Raw genomic sequence first — 17,175 nt, forward strand, 5'->3', positions numbered from 1 at the left:
GTTCAGGCAAAGAGCCAAAAACTGAAGATGAAAAACTTCAATAAAGAATTAAACAAACAACCCAACAGATCAATCTGGCAGCCACTCACAGAAGGCCATAGTGTTAAGGCCAAATTGTCAGAGAGTTAGAGTTGTAACCCAAACATTGCCGTTTGTTCATGTAGGTGGAGAATGTAAATAAACAGAGCTCTTTTTCACATTCAATACCCACAACTGAGGCAACAACTTTGCTCCTTAGGCAAATGGTTGCCCTCTGTTATGTGTATTGCTTATGATGTTGTCATAGATAAAATGCAGAGTGCAAATACTGAGTACTTGGCCCTCACTTTCGTAAATGCCTGGTCCTCACTTGTCATTTACAGTCATTGCTTCTCCGGATACACTTACCGAGTACTTCCTCAGCAATCAATTATCAGTCGCGCTACTAGCCTCACTTCCATGGCTTTAGGCCCTGCCCTACTTTTCACAAGAGCAATTCCATAAAAATTTGTTGTAATTGAACCATACTTGCCAAGTGCGAGCACACCTTTAGATCCTGTCTAAGCAAGCCAAATGTAACAGTGCAAAGGAACTCGAATCCCATCATGTGACAGGAGAAAAACCTCTGGCTTAAATGCATTAAATCTATGTAAACAAAACTGTGCAAGGTCAAGCCAAGGATGTTTATCATATTTATTCATTTCATGATTATCAGCTGTTCCACACCTCTCTGCCTTTCAACCATTCGCTACTAAGACAAACCACACCAAGATCAAACATTTCTGAAAGACCACACATGAAATTTTTCAAATGTGCCAAATCTTCCATAAGTATGTATGGGTAAGAAGATCTGAGCATAAGCACAAGTGAGCGTTTATTCACATGTTTTCTAGGCATGGATTGTTCGAGTTTTTTAGCTAGTGCTGGTGTGAGAGGTATAGCTATGCTCATACAGGATAAGAGTCATTATGTCTTAACTGGTTTGTTTGTTTGTTTCAATTAATAGGACTAGAAACAGAAATAGAACTATTGAAATGGAGAGCAGAAGAACTAGAAAGAGAAAAAATTTAAATCCAGGAAATTTATGTTATGATCACCAGCGATCAAGCGATTGCAGATTGCTGGTAAACATGCAGATTACAAGGACTATAAACAGCGCACACACACACACACATCAGTGCTGAGTTTTGTTATACCGTATGTGAAAATTACAACACGTTTCGCTTGCCATGCCATGTTTTTGACCCTTGCCTTGTTTGTTTGTTTGTTTATGTAGTCTGCTGCCTGCCTGTACAAATTACTCACCTGTGTATTTGACTACGACTCTCTGGATTTCCTGTGTACATCTGTTTGCCCCTGTGTTGACCATTGCTTGCCTAATCATTCTGTTTGGATTCACACTTTCCTTGTCAGCGTCCACTTCACATTACAATTTATTTAAAGAAAATTATAGATTGAATAGAATATAAATGAATTATATTATTATTTTATAATAGAATATAAAAAAATTAAAAAATTAAAGATTGGCAAAAAAAATTTAAATAGACAAAAATTATTTAAAAAATAAAAACATTTTTATTTTAAATGGATTTTAAAGGCCCTTACTTAAGGCCATTCACACAGAACAGTTTTCTTTGCTCTGCTCTACTTTAATAATTGAATACATATATCTTCAAATCTTCTAGAAAATCACCCTTAAGTTATCTATCTTTTTAAAAAGATACTCTTTAGATCCTGCCCTTCTCCTGTTACAGTGCCTTGTGTCTTGGATTTTTAATCATTTCAAAAACATGTTCCTAGTGACCTGCTACTTATAGCATTGATTAATATTTTGAAAATCTTTATTTGTGTATTTTCTGTTGTAGATTTATAATAGCATTTTCTTGTTTCTTTTATATATTACTAACTTTATTTTTGTTTCACTCTAAGCCATTTTTATGTGTGCCTTTAAATGCAAATGAGCTGTTGCCCCCCCCCCCCCCTGTCATGCACCATATAGCCATGACGGATCAAAAACTGGAGAATCTTAAACAGCCAAACTGTCAGACATTGTCTCTAGAAATGTTCAGCTTTATACTTTATACTCACACACATGACTGTCTTTTCAATAAATTGTGTGTTTATGAATGACGAAGATGGTGATTAAAACAAGTTTTTAGAATAAAACAAAACAACAACAAAAACACTTTGGTGGCAAAACTGGAAAATCTCCCACAGACAAATGTTCAGCCTTGTATGTTCATATACCTGACTGTATTATTCGTTAAAAATGTTTGTTTATGAATTACAGTGACTTTGAGACTTTTTGCTATAGAATTAAGACTATAATTTGTTAAATAATAAATCTTTTCTTCAGTCTTGGATGTTTTGTCATAAATAGTCAGACTTTATGCTCTTATGTATAAGATCAATAACTTGAAAGGTTTTCCATCATTGTAACAATGCATACAATTGAATTTTTTCTTTGTGTAAATTGAGCAATTATAATAATATAAATGTTGTCATGAAATAAATCTACAGTTGACAGTTGAGAGAATAAATCTACAGTCTACTTTTTCAAACATTTCTCGACTGATATTTAAAGGATTAAGGACATTTTTATAGTATTTCCTATAATATTTTTTTCCTATTTGTCTTTATTTCTTATAAAGTCTTATTTGTTTAATTTCAGCAATAATAAAATCGTTTTTTAATATGATTTTTTTTCAATATTATTAGTCCCCCTCAATATTTTTTTTTTAATTGGCTACAGAACAAACCACTTTTACACAATGACTTGCCTAATTAACCTAGTTAAGTCCTTAAAATGCACTTGAAGTTGAATAATAGTTACTTGAACAATATCTAATAAAATATTATATACTGGCATTATCATGGCATAGATAAAAGAAATCAGTTATTAGAAACTAGTTATAAAAACTATTATGTTTAGAAACGTGTTAAAATTCTTCACCTCTCCATTAAACAGAGATTGGAGAAAAATATGAAAGAAATTTAACAGGAATGATTCTGATCTCAACTGTACCGTATTTACCTATATGGTGGTTTTGCACTTTTGAGACTCTCCCTAACTTATAGGATTGTTGTACGTTTTACATGTTTGGTGTTTTAAAAACAGTCCTAATAGAGAAATTCTCACAAATGTCCACAAAATTGTTGCACTAAAAACTCACTTTTCTGGATAAGAATTTGGAAAACTCCCACACTCTGAAGTCTATTTTCACGAAAAAAACTAAAATAAAAAATCACATAAAGTCTTCACAACATGGGTGTAACAACACTTATGTGATACTAAACCACACGTTTTTTCTTTGCATTGACATTTGGGAACCATTATGCACATATTTACACATAATGACATATACAGTTGAAGTCAGAATTATTAGCCCCCCTTTGAATTTTTTTTCTTTTTTAAATATTTCCCAAATGATGTTTAGCCGAGCGAGGAAATTTTCACGGTATGTCTGATAATATTTTTTCATCTGGAAAAAGTCTTATGTGTTTTATTTTGGCTAGAATAAAAGCAGTTTTAAATTTTTTATGAGCCATTTTAAATTCAAAATTATTAGCCACTTTAAGCTATATATTTTTTTGATAGTCTACAGAACAAACAATTGTTATACAATAACTTGCCCAATTACCCTAACCTGCCTAGTTAACCTAATTAACCTAGTTAAGCCTTTAAATGTCACTTTAAGCTGTATAGAAATGTCTTTAAAAATATCTAATAAAATATAATTTACTGTCATCATGGCAAAGATAAAATAAATCAGTTATTAGAAATGAGTTATTAAAACTATTATGTTTAGAAATGTGTTGAAAAAAATCGTCTCTCCATTAAACAGAAATTGAGGAAAAAAATTAAACAGGGGGCTAATAACTCAGGAGGGCTAATAATTCTGACTTCAACTGTATGTATGCAAGAGAGGACTTGTTCAAGGCATTTTTCAGCTGATCTTTTTATTGTATGTGAATATTTTTGGAGAGTTGAAACTTTGCAGATCTTATACATACTGTATAATGTATACAAACACCATACATAAAAAATGAAAGAAAAAATGACCCGTGTAAATCTTTTTATTACATGCTTCCATATTTAATGAATTAAAAACCCAAACACCAAACATAATCTGACTATATTTGTTTCTCTCTCCTAGGGGTCTTTTTATTACGATTCATGACCGCTCTCACATCCCCACACTTCTTCAGAGCTGGCCGGAGAAGGACATTCGTGTGAGTTTTGCCCACTTAAACTTACACCACCTTGTACTATTACACAATGTACCAGAACTCACACTGTCAGACACAAATTAAAACTATCCAGGGTTTTACCAAATCCAAAGCCATTGAGTCCAAATTTGCATGACTTGTACCTGGAAAACAATAATATGCTCGTTAAGTATTTAAAAGTTATTTAGGTAATGATGTAATATAAAACAAGGAAGGGTGGCATGAAATGAAGCAGCAGTAAAAATTATAAACACCTACTGCATTTGCAACACAATGTCAGTGGAAAAAACACACTGTTCTTGTTTAGGGATCAGTTGAATCCAATAATGGGTTTGAATTACACTGCTAATGCTGCTCATTATTTTGAGTGTTTGTTTATGGAGAGTATGTGAAAATGTGATTATAAAAGCAGAAAATCTGTTGGGAGGGCAGACTCATAAATGTAGCAAATGAAAATACATAAAATACAAAGTTATTACACATTATATCAGTTGCATTAAAGTGAACCAGCAGATTTTAGATTTTGTAAAAATATTTATATTTGTATAATATTATTATGTTTTTATAGGATCTTCTTGTATGTCTTGGATTTATTTGATCACAACCTGTTTATATTTTAATATGTTTTAAATGGGGCAGCATGGTGGCTCAGTGGTTAGCACTGTCGCCTCACAGCAAGAAGGTCACTGGTTCCAGTCCCAGCTGGACCAATTGGAATTTGCATGTTCTCCCCGTGTTTGTGTTGGGTTTCCTTTGGGTGCTCTGGTTTCCCACACAGTCCAAAGAAATGCGCTATAGGCAACATAGGCTCATTCTGAAAATGTAGCCCTGTATTCTATTCTGGAGATTGCAAATTATGCAGCCAGAAGTACGTATGGCTGCATTTAGTTTTTAAAACAAACACTACGGGGCGGTATGGCGCTGTGCTTTTCGCTTTCCCACTGTTACTAGTTTGTCTAGTTAGCTTACCATGTAAGTTGGTGGACTAGAGAGGCGGTGAGGAGTTGACCACGACGACAGGGCGAAGAACGATTCCAAAAAGTGGGTAAGACAAAAAGTTGTAAATAACAAGTAAATAACATTGTAAGAATGTGGTAAACTATGAAAAAATTTTTTAAACTGTCGGTTGGATTTAGGGAAGTGGGTGGGCGGGTCAATCTGTGTATTTGAAAACACTATATGAAAACGCTATCCCTTGGGTTTTAGGGAAGGAGGAGGGTGGGTCAGTCGATCAGTCAGTCGTTCAATCAGTCAGTCAGTCAATCAACAGCAGCCTCTGGGGAATTTCTGCGAGAACAGCAGTTGCGAATGGCACTTGTGAGAGTAATTTGAGATCTCAAAAAGTGTACACAGTGGCCTCTGGTGGATCGTAAAAACAAAAACTGCAAAAAAACATACCTCCTGGGACGTGTTTGGAGCTCTCAAAAATGTATATAGTGGTACTTTTTCAGTATGAGCCTGGGTTGGCTATAGGTGAATTGGATGAAGTAAATTGGCCGTAATGTGTAAATGCGAAAGTGTATAGATGTTTCCCAGTACTGGGTTGCAGCTGAAAGGTCATCCGCTGTGTGAAACATATGATGGAATAGTTGGCGGTTCATTCCACTGTGGCAAACCTTGATAAATAATGGACTAAGCCGAAGGAAAATGAATGAATGAATATTTTAAATGTAAATTATTTGTGTGATAAAGTTTTTTTTGTTTTTGTTTTTTTTTCAGGATCCAAAAGTTGAAAAGTACAGCAAAATATAAATCTTATGTAACTTTAAATGTCTTTGCTGTCATTTTAATCAGTTGTCAAAACAAAGTATTAATTAAAATTTGCATCCATTTATTATTTTCATAATAAAATATTTACAAAATAGAGATAATTTTATCTTATAATTTTTATTTTTTCTTTATATATCATTGGAATTATAAAGTTCTATCTGCGTTCTGAATGATTTTGAGATATTGAGCTTCAAAGTTTTTGCATTCCATATAGCAAACAGTGTGTGTGTGCAACATTTGTATATTAAATAACAAGTCTTAAATTGTAAACAACCTATAAAAAACATCCCATAATGTAAATAAGTTGTCATTTAATAAGAATATGTCAATAACTCAATTGAACGCAAAATAAGATATTTTGAAGAATGCTGATTGCTACAACTTTCATAGTAGAAAATAAAATACTGTGGAAGTCAATGGCTAAAAGCTCCTAGCATTTGTCAAAATGTTTTCCTTTGTGTTCAACAGAAGAAAGAAAGTTAAATGGGTTTGGAACAAGTGAAGTGTGAGTAAATGAGGACAGAATTGAAATATTTGGGTGAACTATTTCTTTAACGGCTCCAGCAAAGCACCCTGAAAAGCATTTTACACCAACCCCCAAATAAAATAAAACAAACAAACAAACAAACAAACAAAAAACTTGTATTGGTTGTCTATGTATGTTTCTATTTTTGCTGACTCTCATTAACTCTTGTTGCATTTTTTGTTAGGCTGTAGTGGTGACAGATGGAGAGAGGATTCTGGGCCTGGGGGATCTGGGCTGCTATGGCATGGGCATCCCTGTGGGTAAACTGGCCCTGTACACCGCCTGTGGAGGAATGCCGCCTCAACAGTGTCTGCCTGTTATGCTGGACGTCGGCACAGACAAAGAGGTAGGCAGACCCGTGGCACCACAAACCACCAGACCATGACTTTGACATCATGCTTACTCTGACGTAATCAAAGAGGGACATAACTATTCTTAGCAGACTCATACTGTCTCACAATTTTAATCAGATGACTGAGGTTAGAGTTTTAATGACACAATTTTAATGACAGAGGCTAGAGTTTCTGTTCAGCTGTAGGTTGTGAATAGATATGAGAGTTCAGAGGTATATTGTGAGTGTAAAGTCTGTGTCATTCTCAGCAAGGTGTGGCATCACAGAAATACAAAAGCACTGCCTCATTCACCACGGCTTTGTGGCAGTTTCCACCTGGCACTTTCTTTCTGTGCCACAGTAGTGGCTAAACCATGCCATCTTAGATGCCAAATCTTAACATGGAAGCAATGGAGACTAAGAGGCCACTTTTCTTTGAGGTTTTAAACAGTTTTCAGTAGAGATCACAACGTTGACAAAACAATTCCCGGATTCACGTGTGATTTTTCTGTGAAAATGACTGAAACGCTGCATTATACAGGTCAGTTGTTGCGATGTCTTTTTGTGAATATTCACTACACACCTAAACACATGTGGACTTGTAGTCCTGAGGTTCCCAAACTTTTCAGCCCATGGCCCTCAAAATTGTATATGCCGATGATTTGCAAGCCCCACTATCCAAATATTGGTTATTGGTTATAAATATACAAACAGGCGTGTACACAGACTATAGGCTTATGTAAAAAGCAGCATACTGACAACACCAAAATTTTGATTTTGCTCATGCATAGACTGTTAGTGATGGATGGATGGATTGATTGATTGATTGATTGATTGAAGACTTGAAAAAAATAGTTTTAGGCATCATAACAGTTAGTTGTTGTTTTATTTTGTTCAGACTTAGTGCTTCAACTCTTAAGTTTGTTTATTCATTCGTTCATTTTCCTTCAGCTTAGTCCCAGGGTTCACCACAGCAGTTTGAACCGCCAACTTATACAGCATTTGTTTTAAACAGCAGATGCCCTTTCAGCTGCAACCCAGTACTGGGAAACATCCATACACACTCAGTCACACACATACACTACGGCCAATTTAGTTTATTCAATTCAATGAAATGCCAACTGACCCAGCCAGGACTCAAACCAGTGACCTTCTTGCTGTGAGGTGACAGTGCTAACCACTGAGCTACCGCGTCACCCCTTGAATTTGTTTATTTTAATTTAATATAGACACAGAGTAATAGTAAAAATATATTTATTTCTGAAAGATCAGGTGATACTAAAGACTGGACTATTAATTCTTACTGAGAAAATCAGCAAATTGCAATAAACTATATTCAAATATAAAAGATATTTAGAGTTGTAATACGTTCATAATACTGGTATTTATTCTTTGGTGAATATACTGGCCTTTAAAAACACAAATATGAGGATTATTTTTTTTTACTGCCATACCGTGGCTGCAGCAGGAACAATCATATTACACAGTGCCTGAAAATCACATGACTTCCATGTATTCCAGTTCAAGTATATACAGTTCAGGGTCTGAACCAAAATAAATAAATTTTGAATTGTGTCTTACTAAATTATTCATGGTTGCAAGGCATGCAGCAGGCACAATGATACATAATTTTTCCTGCTGTAGCCATGGAATGGCAGCACAGTTCATTGATTATTACTCCGGAATGACAGTATAGTTCATAACCTTATCCGCTTAGAAAATAACAACTTTTCTTAGAATACAATGTAACTATAGAAGAGTTAAGCTTATTGACTGTTATGAAAAGATTTGGTCACACTTTATTTTGATGGTCTGTTTGTTGAATTTAAGTTACATTGCATCTACATGCCAATTAAATCTCATTACATTATAAGTAGACTTTAAGGTTGGGGTTAGGGTTAATGTAAGTTGACATGCACTTGCAAAGTTTCTTATAGTCAGTTAAATGTCTGTTGAAGGAGCAGTATCAACAGTTATTAAGCAGACAGTCTACTAATACTAGTAATGGACCAACAAAATAAAGAGTTACCAATTATTTAAAGTCTTTGGTCATTTTTGAGTGAGATGCTAATGGTCTAATCTGATTCAATAATCTATGCTAAACTAAGCTAAACGTGCTCCCACCAGACCCAAAGATCAGCTGAATAGTCTCAAAAATGCTATAACTCTAGGGTAGTTGAAAAGTGAGCCCATTATCAAAAACAGTGGAGTGTGCCTTTAAGAATATCCCGGCATGAAATTGCCAAGATTCATTGTCACACATGAATTGACAACTAATTGTTTCAAGCCATCAGAACGGGTCCATTTTTCCAAGCCACCAGTTTGCAATAAAGTTAAAATTTTCTCAATCGATCAGAAAACTTGTAGAGGTCTGTACAAAAGCTCATAAAATAAGTAAGAGAGTCAAAGCACATTAACACTATTGTGTAACTACTCTCTGACTCACTTTTCCCATTCAGCTGTGCTTCAGTATCAAGCATGACTGCTGCTGCTGCTGCTAAATTCAGAGTGGCCAGTCTGCTATTCAACATATCCTCAGGCATCAAAACACATTTAACGAGTTGACTCTAGATTTCGGCCCCCTGCCCTGTCAGCATCTGCCTCCAAGTGATTTCAGCTGGAGGAATGAAGAGGGATTTTTTTCCCCCAATTTAATTTCATTTATCAGTTGTTTTGGTTGAACTTTTTTATTTATTTGTTTATTCCACGCTGTCTGGGTTAATGTTGCGTGCATGTGTTCGCGATAAAGAGCCAGCTTTTGTTATTAAAGTGGTATCAAAGTAGACAGAATACACGCAGTGTTTCATATCCGCTCACTGTTTAGTCTTCAGTCCTTCAAAGTCTAAAACTGAAAGACTTCTGCTGCTGCACTATTTGGCCGACTTTGTTTGAGGTAATTAAGACCTTGTTTTCAGGATATTTTGAAGAGATGACAGATCTAATGATTGATGTATTCACTGCTTGTCCCCCAACAGCTGTGTGTGTGTATGTGTGTGTGTTTTATAGGACTGTGCAGTCAGATGATTAAATGAGTGTTATTAAAGGATTAAATCTACTGTTATTTCTAAAGGAAAGACGCCTGCTGACTGGGGTCAGGCTGTCTCCTGTCTTTCAGTCCCTCAGAAGGAGCTGGACGACTGCACCTGGATCAGTTTTGACTCTCTAATATCCAAACAGACAGTGAGCTATCTGATCCACAGTCAGCATACATCTCCTATGCTTGCTTAGTCCAGTCTGGTTAAGCACTAATCCGTAAGGAACGCTGTCTGTGGTCTCGCTGCTGGGGAAAGTTTGAGATGTACAAATTAAATGATGGGGTTTCACACAGGCCTTTTATGAAGAGATTAATTGTGCTAATTGTTCGTGTCTGCAAACTGGATTTACAATTAAGTACTATTTGGTACCTGATTTTAAATATTTCCAGTTTTTATTTTTTACCACGTTAATATATTTATCAAATCAAGTGTACTTCATGTTCCAGTGACACTGTTGATTTCTTACTTTTCAGAATACTTTATTGTCCTATAATTTTTAAAAGGAATACATTTAATATAATGAATATTAAAAATGAACATTATAAAATATAACATGTTTTTTAAGTGGTAAAAACACATTATCAGTAGCTTCACGAACATTTTATACTGTATAAAAATAGCATAAAAATTAGCATAAGAAAAACCCTGTCCATATAAGTAATAAATAGGTTCATTAATTTATTTTAAGGGCAGCATGGTGGCTCAGTGGCTAGCACTGTCGCCTCACAGCAAGAAAGTTGCCCAGCTGGCATTTCCTCTTGTTGGTGTGGGTTTCCTCCGGGTGCTCCAGTTTCCCACAGTCCAAAGACATGCGCTATAGGTGAATTGGATGATCTAAATTGGCCATAGTGGACGAGTGTGTGTATAAATGCAAGCGTGTATGGGTGTTTCCAAGTATGGGGTTGCAGCTGGAAGGGTATCCGCTGCCTAAAATATATAATGGAATGGTTGGCAGTTCATTCCACTGTGCGACCCCTAATTAACAAGGGACTAAGCCAAAAGAAAATAAATGAATTTATTTTAAATTATCATCGTTATCATGATTATTTTCTTCCTCAATATCGTCAACCTACAGTGCTCAACATATATGAGTGCATTCCTCACAAATCTTTCATTTAAATGAATGTTTTCTGTAGGATGCTTTACAATATTATATTTGTGCATTCACATTAGATTAGTCAGTACTGAAGCTAATCTAACAAAATAACTTATGATAACGGTCCAAAATTAGCACACCCAAATGTATAAAATAGACATTTTAAACATTTTAAAAAAATTAAAAGAGCAAAATTCAAGGGAAACAAAAATATCTAAAATTTGTTGAAATTTTGTAGTAAATTTTGTTGTATTTTTTCAATATTTTGCATGGATTTAAATGTATTATACTGTATTTCTATTTCTAAAGATGTTCAGTGACTAAAATACTATTTTAATAAACGTATCTTTTAAAGAGGTGGTCTAATACAATATCATATTTTAAACTTTAGTTGCTGTGTAATGTAGCTGTGTGAACATAAGCAACATCTCTGAATGTAATGCGTTCAAAGTTCAATGCAAAGGGAGACATTGGCTTTTACAGAGTTAGCTCAGCTGCAGTACCTCTGTATGCAACTGCATTCCCTGCATTCTACAGCTCAAATAATAAACTTGCAAAAGATATTTGAAAGTTTCATGTTACTTACACATGCTTATAGCCTGAATATATATGAAAGACACTTGTCAGATTTTATTTTAGAGAGCAGGCATGAGGTTCAGCTGTGTTCTCTTCATTTTCTGTCTAATTCAGGCTCACACTGACATGGCTATACTGACTGACAGTATTTACACCGCTGCAAAGCGTGTGCTAGTAGAGGCGTGACGCTTCCTGACGTGGAGCCGATCCGCAAATCACAGCATATTATGTTAGCTGACCAATCAGAGCCTCTTGAGTGCGGGCTTTCAGAGCAAATAGGAAATATGACAGTCGTTTTCATGTTAGCTGAGTACCTGTATATAATCAAAGTAAGATTTATGAAAAAAATAATGTGATTTTCTACATGAGCACACATTGCTTTGCATCTTATAAACACAACCAAGCCTTAAAATACACTGTGGACCACCCCTTTAATAAATCTGTTTTGTTCAGAAGCATTAAAAGGTGTTAACTATATTCACTGAGAAACTGATACAAATATTCATTTTTAAAGTAAGGTGGACTTATTTATGTTGTTGTATATATATATATATTTCCAAGTATTTTATTTATTTACTATTAATTTACTATCGCAAGATCTGAAAATATCATAATCCGGGGTTAGATTTCGCTAATGATAGCTGCACTGTATTGCTTGATGTACCATAAGAGACTTCATTAGCTGAGGACAGTGAATTTTGCAGCTTTTATGTAGATTCAGATTGTGTATACACACACACACTCAAATCAGGCCATTACAGATTGCAATCAAACCCATGTAAACACTGTCTGTGAACTTCCTTTTTTGTTGTTTCTCTATGTAAACACCTCCTGTGAGTGTTGCTGGGTTATTGTGCCTTGTTTAAACAGTGCAGGATTTCATGCAAAACTCTAGGCTTCTGTGTACAGACTGCAGACCACCAGACAACAGACTGAGATGGCTGATTTGAGAAGGCTGCGTTTGTTTACGTGTCTCTGGTGTAAAAGAGGAGTACAATCACTTATGTCGCATCATCGCAGAACTTCATATTCTCCTTCTGCCGCTGTCACCTCACATGACCTCGTCCACACGCATAGTCACACACTGAAAGAAAACCAAATGATGTCATTGCAAACAAAGTGCTGTTTGTTTAGGTTGTGGGTGGCCTATAAGAAAAGAGACCTCTCTTTCCTTCTGTCGCTCTCTTTCTCTCTTAGCCACTCATTTTCTCATTCTTCTCTGACTGTGGCTAACAGACCCTGACTGTTCCTCTGCCTTAATCTTACCTGAAAGACGACATACTCATACAGTTCACGCACACAAAGCACGGTTCATCAAAACCCAGTATTAATCCCGGAGAGAGAAAGGCTTTCTCTCATCGCCCACTGACCAGTCAGGACTCATATTCACCAGAGTACTTCTGAGTAGTTGTGCTGATCTTGGATCAGATGTTGGCAGAATTATCTCAGGTGGATTTGTTTCAGCTGAGTACCTTCCTTCAAGGTTCCCGTGAGTGCAGATGTATCTGTTGTTTCAGTAGATTATAATCTGAAGTGTTTAGATATATAAATCTGTGTGTTTAGTTGATTTTTATATTGAAGAAAAATGACTGTGACTGAACAGTGTAACGCTGACTACTGTGGCAAGCCTGTTCTGAATGCATTGAGATCTCACTTTCTGACAGAAAATTTGGATAAATGTATATTTGTGGCGGCACAGTGGCTCAGTGGTTCGCATTATCGCCTCACAGCCAGAAGGTCGCTGGTTCAAGTCCCGGCTAGGCCAGCTGGCATTTCTGTTTGGAGTTTGCATGTTCTCCCTTGTGTAGGTTTCCTCGGGGTGCTTTAGTTTCCCCCACAGTTCAAAGACATGCATTATAGGTGAATTGGATGAACTAAATTGGCTGTAGTGTATGTGTGTGTGTGAATGCCAGAGTGTATGGGTGTTTCTGCTGCGTAAAACGTATGCCAGAATAGTTGGCTGTTCATTCCGCTGTGGCAACCCCTGATAAATGATTGACCACGGCTAGTCCCGCATTAGCTAATACATGATTCTCCAATCAGATGATTCCTAATTCTCTATAAATAACCACAGTCTTCATACCATAGTCATCTTCGTCTTGAAGAATCCCCTTTTCTTCCCCCTTTTTCCTAGATTGGGCAGCACGGCAGCCCAGTGGTTAGCACTGTTGCTTCACAGCAAGAACGTCACTGGTTCTAATCTGTACTAGGCCAGTTGACGTTTCTTTGTGAAGTTCACATGTTCTCCCCATGCTTCTATGGGTTTCCCCCGGGTTCCCCAGTTTTCCTCCACCGTCCAAAGACATACAGTAAGTAAATTTACTAAACCAAATTAGCACCATAAGTACCTATCCAACAGAATTTTCCCCTCATAATACAATTCGTCATTAGTCACAAATAAGTGGGGGAGTTCTAGAGATCTATCTGAGCTCAACGTTCCCTCGCCCTGCAAACGGGAAGAATCCAAGAGCTCTCTTATATGACAGCATGCCAAACAAGCTTATAATCAATCATCAGCTAAGTGTGAACTCTTGAAATATGGGTGTAAGCCTAAGGAAAACAAATGAAAGAACAGTGTATATTTATTATACTGTATCTATTGTAAATATATTGTGTATTTTATTGCTTTGGTAATTGAGTGAATGTGACAAAACCTGACAAAGCGTCTGAGTGGTGTGAAATAGCCTTAATATTGTATTCTCATATTCTAAAAATGTAGCATGGGAAGGGTTTATTTTGGCTTCGCCTTTTCAATTGTTTATATTACCACAAAATGATCCCCTTCATTTAATGCTTGTTTTAATACCTGTTAGGTTAAAAAAAGCCCCCTTTTTAGTGACTGTCTTGCAAAAAAAACTAACAAAAAAACAAAAAAAAAAACAAAGTCAAAACAAACCAGAGGAACTGGAAGTATATTCCATCTAACCGAGTGTGCACTTAAAAGTGCATTATGAACACACAATAAATCTGCCTACAGTCTCAAATCTCAGTCTGCACTCTCCATATTCTTCTCCCACACTGATGAATTCACCCACTGCCTGAAACCAGACAGTCCTCCCTTTTAAGGGCACTATATGAGCTCAATTGCTGTATAAATGTCTTGAAGAGAAATCCAAAGTGCTGGAAGAAAAATATCTCCTTCAGGAGTTTTTTCTTCAGTCAGCATGCCTGCAGTTAGCGCACACAAGGTTCTCATGTTTTATATTCTTGCATTGTTTTACAGCATTGCATTTTTTTAATGCATACAGTGGAAGTCAACGGTGACCAAAACTGTTTGGATTCCATCATGCTTCAAAACATCTTTTTATGAAGGTCTTTTTTGTTATGAAAATAAAATTATACATGCATGTTGAGTGAACATCAAGACACAGTGTTGCATAAATTAGTGGAAACAAATTAAACAACTTGCTGCTTCATGGTGAAACATTGAAATTATCAAGCCAGCACATACTGTAAATGGTCTTCAATTTTGACACAATTATTCCTGAAACCTATATAATTTGATTCATGTTGAAGAAATGACCCCCAAAATAACAATGGTAGTGACTCACAACCCCAATATCCTCTGTCGCATTTATAAATTTAGAAACCTTGCATGCAATGGCACACACACACCAATAGACCCAAGTCTATTCTTCATTAAAAAAAAAATTATGAATGTGATTGCTGTAAATGTACCAGAAAGTTTAACCTGGTGCCATAAAATGAATCTGCTGTAATATAATGCAATCACCCCAAGGGTCACAATCCAATAAAAATAAGAATAAAAATTGAAAGGCTGTAACTATAAACTACTATTTTTATCTTCAGTATGTTATGGATAAAATAAGGTAACTCTAATGGTTTGATAAAATTATTTAGATTTTTGTAAATCACCAAGCGACCCCCACCCCTCCCCCACCCCCTTCATTGTCCCGCAACCCCCTTTGGGAACCACTGATATATATATTTACTTTAAAAATCTTATAAACAATAATAACACTATTTGTCCTATTCTATTGCTGCTGCAGTTTTTGTGTGTGGACTTTCCTCCGGGTGCTCTGTTTTCCCCCACCGTCCAAAGACATGAGGTGTAGGTGAATTGAATAAGCTAAATTGGCTGTAGTTTATGAGTGTGAATGCAAGAGTGTAAGGGTGTTTCCCAGTGTTGGGTTGCGGCTGGATGAGCATCCACTGCATAAACATATGCTGGATAAATTGGCGGTTCATTTCACTGTGGCGACACTGATTAATAAAGGGACTAAGTCGAAAAGAAAATGAATGAATGAATAGTTATAATTTCCTTTCTTTCCTCTATCGCTATAGTCAGATTAGATAAACGATGCTTTAATACTGAGGAAACAATGACGACTGAAACAATGTGCCATGTGGGAATGAGTTTTGATGAAAGCACTTCCTCTTTTGGCATGATCAAAACATGTGGAAAGCGTTCCAGACCTGTTGCCTTAAAGGAAGTAAAGTATTCAGCGCACATGAGCATACCGCTGAGTGCTGCAGGTGCTCTGTTAATTCATTTTCTTTTCTGGTTGACTGGCACGCTGATATTGATGGGGCGGCCAGTATTTTTATATGACACTCACGTCCACTTCCCTTCTGTTTTTCCCATAGCATTTGTGGTTAGCAGTGTGATGTCTGCAAATCTGTACAAGATCGACAGCTGCTATAGACTTCCAAATTGAAAATGCAGCACTGTTTTTCCCCCTCTCGTGCTGGCCTCTTTCTGTCTCTTTTTATGCCTTCATGCATTACTCTTTCTCTTGTTCTCAGTCTGTCTTTCCTTTAAACACGCGCTTACAGGCAAAAAATAACTGTAAGAGGTTTATCCAGCTGCAGGGTAACCAGATTGCCATGTGTAATCTAATTAAAAAGGAGCCGTGCTCATAATAAACATTTTGCTTTTTGAGGTTTATTGGTATTTTTGGTTCTCTCTTGATGCTTTGGAGTATAGCAAAAACTTTCATCTCTCTCTTTTTCCTCTTTCCCCAACGCAGGAACTTCTGAAAGACCCACTGTATATTGGTTTGAGGCATAAAAGAGTACGTGGACAGGCCTACGATGAGCTTCTGGATGAATTTATGAAGGCAATCACAGACAGGTATGGTAAACCGGTGGTGTACACCCTCCTGCACAGCACAGGCTTCTTCCACAGGCCGCTGATGGAAATGCCTGGAGAGCATAGCTGAGCCATTGCGTTGCAGGTATGTGGGGTGAAGCGCGTGCCTCTAGGTTTGCGGGCTCTGAGCGACGACTCCAGTGGCAGGGCCCCGAACCGGATCGCTGACTGCACGCCTCATCAGTTTTCTCCCCACATATCCTGCTCCGTACTGAGCCATGCGCTGATGTAATTCGGCCCATAACCAACCCCCGCAGCCTGATGGTTCAATGGGCTCCCTAATACTTTGGTTTATGATCTTCTGCCATTTTTCTTTGACAGTTCACATAAAATGGCAGCTTGGATTATTTAATTTACTCTCTTTTTAAAATTATTTTAAGTTGTTATTTTTTTATTTGGTCATTAATGAATGTCAATACTTAATGTCTTTCATATTAGATTCAGTGAGTGATGGAGTTCAGAAGTGATAGCCTGGAGAATTAAACATTACATATGCTTTTAGGTCTTTATTATGTAACA

At 36.5% G+C, this 17,175-nt stretch overlaps 1 protein-coding gene across 1 annotated transcript in view; it reads left to right on the top strand.

Moving 5' to 3' along the window:
• The window catches only part of me1 (malic enzyme 1, NADP(+)-dependent, cytosolic), a 128,792-nt gene that overhangs the window by 78,020 nt on the left and 33,597 nt on the right, over positions 1-17,175 (top strand). Inside the window, exons 4-6 of the mRNA XM_056475653.1 lie at positions 4,137-4,212; positions 6,690-6,851; positions 16,535-16,638. Coding sequence (XP_056331628.1) covers positions 4,137-4,212; positions 6,690-6,851; positions 16,535-16,638 — 342 coding nt within the window. The remainder of the gene's footprint in view (positions 1-4,136; positions 4,213-6,689; positions 6,852-16,534; positions 16,639-17,175) is intronic.

The sequence above is a fragment of the Danio aesculapii genome, chromosome 16 (assembly GCF_903798145.1).
Source record: "Danio aesculapii chromosome 16, fDanAes4.1, whole genome shotgun sequence".
Classification (NCBI taxonomy): Eukaryota; Metazoa; Chordata; class Actinopteri; order Cypriniformes; family Danionidae; genus Danio; species Danio aesculapii.